The sequence below is a fragment of the Anomalospiza imberbis genome, chromosome 1 (assembly GCF_031753505.1).
Source record: "Anomalospiza imberbis isolate Cuckoo-Finch-1a 21T00152 chromosome 1, ASM3175350v1, whole genome shotgun sequence".
NCBI lineage: Eukaryota > Metazoa > Chordata > Aves > Passeriformes > Viduidae > Anomalospiza > Anomalospiza imberbis.
In genome coordinates, this window is record NC_089681.1 from 56599980 (window position 1) to 56607458 (window position 7479).

The 7479-nt window shown below is 41.3% G+C and overlaps 1 protein-coding gene across 5 annotated transcripts in view; it reads right to left on the bottom strand.

Annotated features, from left to right (window-relative positions):
• Nucleotides 1-3347, bottom strand: part of RTTN (rotatin) — an 80684-nt gene extending 77337 nt beyond the window's left edge. For 4 of the 5 annotated variants that reach the window (XR_011000056.1, XM_068193378.1, XM_068193387.1 and 1 more), the window contains exons 1-3: nucleotides 3242-3347; nucleotides 2448-2635; nucleotides 1018-1213 (exon numbers count right to left, since the gene is read on the bottom strand). Coding sequence is in view for 4 of the 5 variants with exons in the window: in XM_068193378.1 (XP_068049479.1) it covers nucleotides 1018-1213; nucleotides 2448-2635; nucleotides 3242-3272 (415 nt within the window). In the remaining variant the exon portion in view is untranslated. Of the gene's footprint in view, nucleotides 1-1017; nucleotides 1232-2447; nucleotides 2636-3241 lie in introns of those variants that run through there. The other variant, XM_068193397.1, reaches the window with a different exon arrangement.
• Nucleotides 3348-7479: the final 4132 nt, after the last annotated feature.

Sequence of the window (7479 nt, forward strand, 5' to 3'; positions counted from 1 at the left end):
CATCCACACATGCATACAATTCACAGTATAAATAACTTCTACTGTGTAGTTTCAGAAAGACATAATTTAAGAATACACATGTAGAAGACTATTCTTCTCCATATAGTAGAAACTTTAAGTAAAAATCCATACCTGTGTGGGCATAGGAAGGAAAAAATATTAAAACTTAATCACCAGGCATATAGCTCTAGTGAACTAAATCTCCAAGCATTAGAGGTGGCAGAAACCACCAAAAAATTACTTTTATCTCTGTGACTGCACAGTATGAGTGACAGAGGTCTGGTCACTACTGCTGTATGCACTGTGTAACAGCACTGTCTTTCCCACAATAAGCAGGAGGTAATGTAATGTGATACATAATTTTCTCCTCCAAACTCTGTTCCAAAATTTTTTAGGCAGAAGAACCAAATGGGTTAGACTATATCTAGGAGGAAATGTAAATCATTGTAACAGACAGATAAGGAGCTAGGTAACAGATGCAAGCAATAGCACTTCACACATAATGTGACATTTTAAAGAAAGTTGACGTATTCTTCTATGAAAAATGTTTATCCAATACTAAGTACATAGAGCATACAGCTACTGTATCTTCAAAAATCATTCTATAAGGATCAACTGGTTTTTTTTCTTTTTCTTTTTTTTCCTCATAGGATTTGAATTGCTTTCCAAGCTAGAGCCTACTATACAAAGAACAGCAGCAAAGCACACTGGCTAAATTACAGATTTATTTGAAGTTGCTACCATAAAGCTGTCCTTGAAAGTTGTGTCATGCTCTTTGTACATTACAGAAAACAGATATTATACACTGAAGAAATGGATATGGAATTCCATTACAGGAATGCCAGCAGGTCATTTAGCTAAGGTCACACCGTCTCTGGCAGAATCTGATTAGCACACACTTCCCTGACCTCTCAGGAATAATTCACCTACTATGCCAGAAAACATGAGCTTCTCATAGGCTTTTCATTTGCTTTATTTTAATATAAAATAAATTACAGTTCAAAACAGGTAATTTACCTGGTTGATCTACTGAAGGCTGAGACTGAGCTTGATAACGTACTGAAGAACTAGAAGGGAGTTCAGAAGAAAGGAAGAACAGTCTATCCACAATCCCATCAATTATGGCCTGCAAATTTGGATCCACGTCGGAGCGAAGCTGAGAGAAGAATTCCACTGCACCAATTCCAATCATTTTCTGGGCAGCAGGTGGATGCTACATTAAGACAAATAACTGACAAAGTTAGTTTGAATAGTCTTAAGGTCTCTGGAGGGGAGCAGGAAATAAAGAACAGCAGGGAGAAGAAGTAAAATAATTGAAATGTTTAGTTATATTTTGCCTTTATTCGTTTAGACCATTGTGTTGAGGTAGAGTTCATTTTCTTCCCAGTGGCAGGCACAGGGATGTGTTTTGGACTTGTGCTGAACACGGGGTTGATAATAAAGAGTTATTTTTGTTACTGCTAAGCAGGGCTTACACAGAACCAAAGGCTCTTCTGCTGTCCCGGCAAAGGATCTGGGAGTACAGGGGAGTTTGGGAGGAGACACAGCCAGGACAGGTGACCCCAACTGACCAGAGGGATATTACATACCACAGAATCACAAAAAGGCCTGGGTTGGAAGCAACCTTAAAGATCATCTAGTTCCAACAGCATGCTCAGTCTATAAAGGGGGTGAAAATGAAGAGGAAGGGGGGACATTTGGAGTGACGGTATTTGTCTTCTCAAATCATTATTATGTGTGAGGGTGCCATGCTCTCCTAGAGATGACTGAATACCTGCCTGCCCATGAGAAGTGGTGAATTAATCTCTTTTTATGCTTTAATTGTACATGCAGCTTTTGCTTTTCCTATGAAACCAACTTTGTCTCAACCCACGAGTCTTCTCCCTTTTACCAATCCCATTCTCTACCCAGTGCCACTGGCGGGGTGTGAGCAAATGGCTGTGTGGGGCTTGGCTGCTGACTGGGGTTAAACCATGACACCCATCTGTCAGTATCAAGGATGCCTTGCTTTTTAACTCTGCATAGTTGCAGTTTAGTGATTAAAACATAAGAATGTAAAAATCTGAGCTACCTGAAGTTTTTGTAACATTTTCTCAATTAGTCGCAACAATGTTCAAATCTTTACTTTCCAGGAACAGTGCAAATGCTTAGCTGCAGATCATGCTCCAAGTTAAAAATGAAGCACTAGATGAGAAACTGAAGAACCTGAGAAACTAAAGCAGAAATGCAGAAAAAACTATTTTTCTCAGCTATCTCTCTGACCCATTTGAAGTCACTGAAATTGTTTTAACTTTGGTCTACACACAGTGGCTTTATTATTCCTGTCTTTGTAAACATTCTAAAAATCTTGTTACATGGAGATACAAAGTCAAATAATATCCAGCTTTAATTAGCTTCAGCATTCTAAACACATACAGTTTAAAAAAAAGAATGTTAGTATGTCATACCTTGATCAAACTGTTCACAAAATTTAACACTTCCTCTTTTATTGGTACAACTGGGAAATTGAACCACTCCAAAAGGTTACAAAAAAGTGCTTTTTCGTGGACCAGATCAGCATAGGAAATCAAGTTGTGGTCTAGTTTAAACAGAATAGTCTTCAAAGATCGCTCTCTTATCTCTGTCAGCTCATGACCTGCCCAAAAAAAAGTGATTAAGAAACCCATAAAATTATTTGACAGAACTTTTTTCTTATTTGGAGAAACACAATGCTGCCAGAGATGCAGTGAAAAAAGCCGGCTTATAAGCTGCCAGTATTACGCCTACCAGGAAGTCAAATACGATTAGCACTCAGCAGCAACAACCTCATCAAGTGTGTTCGCATGGCTATACAGCGGTGAGACATTATAAGATATACTGATATCATCCGGTGCCAAATGCGCCCCTACTGATTTAACGTGGTACCGGAACCTCTACCACAGTATGCTGTGCGTACGGAAAGCTACCTCGGGCGCACCAACCGAAAAAATCCTACCCGAGCCCGCTGAATCGAAAGGCACCGTGTTTGCAGGGGAAGCCTTTGGCATTTCCTTACGGAAGCATGTCCCCCTGGGGGAGTGCCGCCGCCCCCTCCACGCCAGCCGCGGGGAGCGGAGTGGAAAAGCAGCAGGTAGAAGAGCGGCGAGGGGCGGCGGAGGCCGGGCAGGAGCGGCTGGGCTCCCGCAGAGCAGCGCCGGGCCGCACGCTGCCGGCTGCCCACAGCCCCGCAGGCGGCGGGGCCGGGAGGGAGAGGAGCCATTACCGAGCTTCCTGACGAGCGCCGACAGCTCCATCGCGCCGCTCCGCCCGCCCGCATTCAACCGCCGCGCCGACCCGCCGCCCGCCCGGCTGGACGCGTCCGCGGAGCACCTCGGGAAATGTAGTCCGCCCGCTTCCGCCCCGAGCCCGCCGCTGCGCGCGAAGCATGCCGGGAACTCTCATCCCGCCGCGGCCCGCCGGCGGGAGACCAGAGAACTACAGTTCCCATGAGGCCCCGCGCCTCCCGCCCCGCCGCGAGCGCCGGGTTCCGCGGGCCGGGACGGCGGTGGGGAAGCGGCCGAGGGACCTGAAGCTTCCAGTGTGTGCCCCTTCCTCCGAGGGGTGTAGCTAGGTGGGCTTGGCCTCTCCTCTCAGGCAATGAACCAGTGACAGGATGAGAGGACATAACCTTAAACTACGCCAGGGGGTGATTTATTCATCCCAGTGCTGAAGGGAGAAAGATAGCGAGAAAGCGAAAGATAGCGAGGGACTTTTTACAAGCGCGTGTAGTGACCGGAAAAGGGAGAATGACTTCAAACCGAAAGACGGTGGGTTTAGATTAAATATTAGGAAGGAATTCTTTACTGTGAGGGTGGTGAGACGCTGGAAAAGGTTGCCCAGAGATGATGTGGATGTCCCATCTCTGGAAGCGTTCAAGGACAGGCTGGATGGGGCTTTGAGGAACCTCTTCTAGTAGAAGGTGCTCTGCCTATGGCAGTGGCGTTGGAACTAGATGATATTTAATGTCATTTCCAACCCAAACCATTGTTCTGTTTTGTAATTTACATTTATAGTGGTAATGGAGTGTTTGCTGATGTGTCTTCCAGCACTCTGGAAATAGCTTTTGCTGACTCATGTAAAGCAAAGTGATGAGAGGGTGAAGTAGGAGGTGAATCATAAGAGGGTTTGGGTTTTCTTTTTTATGTAACCTAGACTTTAGGACTACATTGCTTTGTCTATAATGCAAGGCTATTTCACAAAGGAATTTCTTAAGCACGTACTAAAGATGGATGGTACATTGTTGCTCATCTGATCTGAGGGCTGATCTTATTTTTGAAAATTTGTGCTTGTCATCATAATTGGAAAAAATAAAGTGATGTTAGCTGGACAAATGATAGACATTGTGTGTATATGCTCATTAATTTTTTTGCACATAACTGTAGGTTCACAAAAGAAGATGGCCTTATAATAGTCATGGGGGGAGGGGGGACTTACACCATGTATTGCACGAGAAACTACATTTTTATCACCACCCAACAAAAATGTAAAAGTGCAGTGCAGCACATGCAAATGCTTTCCAAAGGATGTATGTCACTGCCCTCTCAGTTTATGGCTAATTGTTTCTCTGTGTGGTTGCCATCACTGTACTACTCTTTCACAGTAGATTCACATAAATGTCCTCCATCTGCTTTATCAAGATTTTGCTAAATTCTTAATTGCAACTCAAAACCGTCTGTCATTTTGCAGGAGAGTATTTCTATCTGTAGAACAATATAACAAAGGGACTTTATTAAGCTAATTATAAATGTACTGTGATTGCTGCAACAGGGGCTTGTTTAGCCCAGGAGGCTGAACTCATGGATCTATCAAGAGCAATTACATGAGAAGCATCACTTACTAAGTAAAAATTCCTTTTAGCTGTGCATGATACGCTTGTTCAATGAAATATGAGGAGCTCTAACCAGATGCACATTGGGCTACTCACATTTCCCCAAATAGGACTGGTGGGAACTTTATATGACCCCAGGTGATAATAATAAAATGGATTTGTATCTCATTTCTATAGCAAGGAGAAGGAATTAAAGAAGCAGGCATTTCCCAAAAGAAAAACATTTCTTCATGAGGAAGAGCTACATCATTCACCTCTATGGGAGTGTTCAATCCACATCCTTCTCACCTCTTTAAATATGGTCAATCTACATTGAACAAGTTCTCTTACACTGTCTTCAGTGCTGGTGTTGGTGGCTACAAAAGTGTCTCATAGAGGAGACACATACACTCTCCATTGCCAATAAACTCCTGCACTGTAATTGTGGCCATTTTGGTCAGATGTTTTAAAATGAAGGCCTAATTAGGTTAAACTTTAATAAATATTCCTAACCTTGAAAAGCAGCTTCAGTTATGCTGCTCTTGTTTTAGACAAGGAAAGAGATGATTGCTTACCCAAAACTGATCCAGGGGCCTGCTGTATCAGCTGGTGCAATACATTTTATGCTATCATGGCTCAAGACTGGGATTTAATTTAAATATTTTAATTTTTACAAATAGAAGAGGGATATATTAAGGGAAAAGCGTATAGCTTCATAAAATTGTAACACACACAGACACACATACACAGAGAGAAAAGTTTACTGGATATTAAAAATGAAAAGAAGTGGTGGATGGGCTCAGTAATGATTGCTGGCATTATAAGACAACCTAAATAGGGAAAGATTAGTCCCTCATTACTGGGAGCACTGACTCCCTCTGTGTCTGTATCTCCTGTTTTGGACTCACACTAGCAGCTCTGCTTTCTCTCTTACCTGCTTGTTCCCTCTAGCTTGTATATTCCCATGACTGCTTCTGAAGCCAGTTGGACTTTTTCCTCTCCATTGGCATTATTTAACATGAGTATCTCTTCTTCCAAGTATATTCGTACTGATCAGCAGTTAAAATGTGTAGGAGTTCCACCACTGGGAAAATTAGTCACTGATCTCATTTACATTGTCCCTTGTTCCTTCCTTACTGCACTCTGCATAAGATGAACTTTAAAGAGCTGCCTACTCCTGACTCCTCACAAGCTTGGTTTCTATAATTCAAATAACTTTTTTTTTTTCTTTTTTATATCCTCTGTGTCAGATGGGTTCCATCCCAATAAATTGATGAAAGGTGGACAAGCAGTGGATACTGCTGTACATCTATATGCATGACATTTAGCACGTAACGGCAGGTGCACAAATGAAGATGGTTTTGTAATTCTCACAGTTTTGTAGTTCTTTTACAAAAGCCTTCTCTTAGCACTTTCAATATAAGATGTGCTGTAATTTTAAATTTCCCATATTTCAAATGTCATACAGAGAGAGGAGCTTGAAAACTTTTTCTGAGTTTTTTTAAGAAGTTTTCTGTTTTCTTTTTATTTATTATTTCTGTGACTCATTCATTACAGGATGAAGCCTTATTGTCTCTGCATCCTTTTTTCAAAGCTGTCTATTCATAACATATTTTTCCTTCTTTACTGCTCTGACTTCTGTCCTTTAACATTCCAAAAGACTCTATCTGACAGGGACATGATACCATTAGTGATAATATCTTTATTGTACTTCTGAGCTTAACTTTTGCAACTTCCAATTCTCTGGGAATTTCCTGGTGTCTGATTTTTCACCTATCTCAAGGAGCAGCAACCAGACAAAGAAACATCAGGGCATGTCAGATGCAAAAAACCCCATAAATTCCCAGTTCCTCTCTGATAGGAACACCAAACTGGGACTATGATGCCCAAACATCACTGACTGCTATATTTAAAATTAACCTTGTGACGTGCTAGCTGAAAGAAGATTGCCAATAGGAAGGAGAGAAAGCAAAGAGAGTATTGGGAATGGAAGGGGGTAGAAATGGACAAGAGTTGAGATGAGATCTTCCCCACATAAGAAAATTATCCTTGTATGTTAATCTTTTCTCAGTCTGCCTCTCAGTTTGTTTCAGAGTCCATTTAAAATATAATTTCTTTCCCTGAAGGCCTACCTTGCTTGCTCTTACCCCAAGCTTTCTCATCCTTTTCTGTGCACTAGCTACTATTGGTAAAAAAAATACATCAGTAAATATAAAAAAAAATACATCTGAAATTAAAAAAACAACAACAATAAACCACAAACAAACAAAACCCCAACTATTCATTATCTATATATGCAGGCTGTAGTGGACCTATTGCACATGCACAGTAAAGACAACCTGGACATATACAAGTAGCTGTGTGTTTATTGCTTTAAGTGACTACCAAGTTTCTGAAATGAGTATTCTAAATCAGTAGGATGATAGCAGTTTTGTAAAGGTTTTCTTTTAATGCCAGTGAAGACGCATGTATAAACCCTCTTTTTGTGTGTGTGTGTGTGTGCACTTTCTGCAGCCAGGAATAGCATATAATTATTGCATTATCTTAAAGTTTGTGACATGATCTTAACAAATACTTTAATGTGAATTCCTGAATTTTACTGCTTCTAAATCAGGTACAAAATACCGAAATGAAATATCTTACAAATGCTTGTA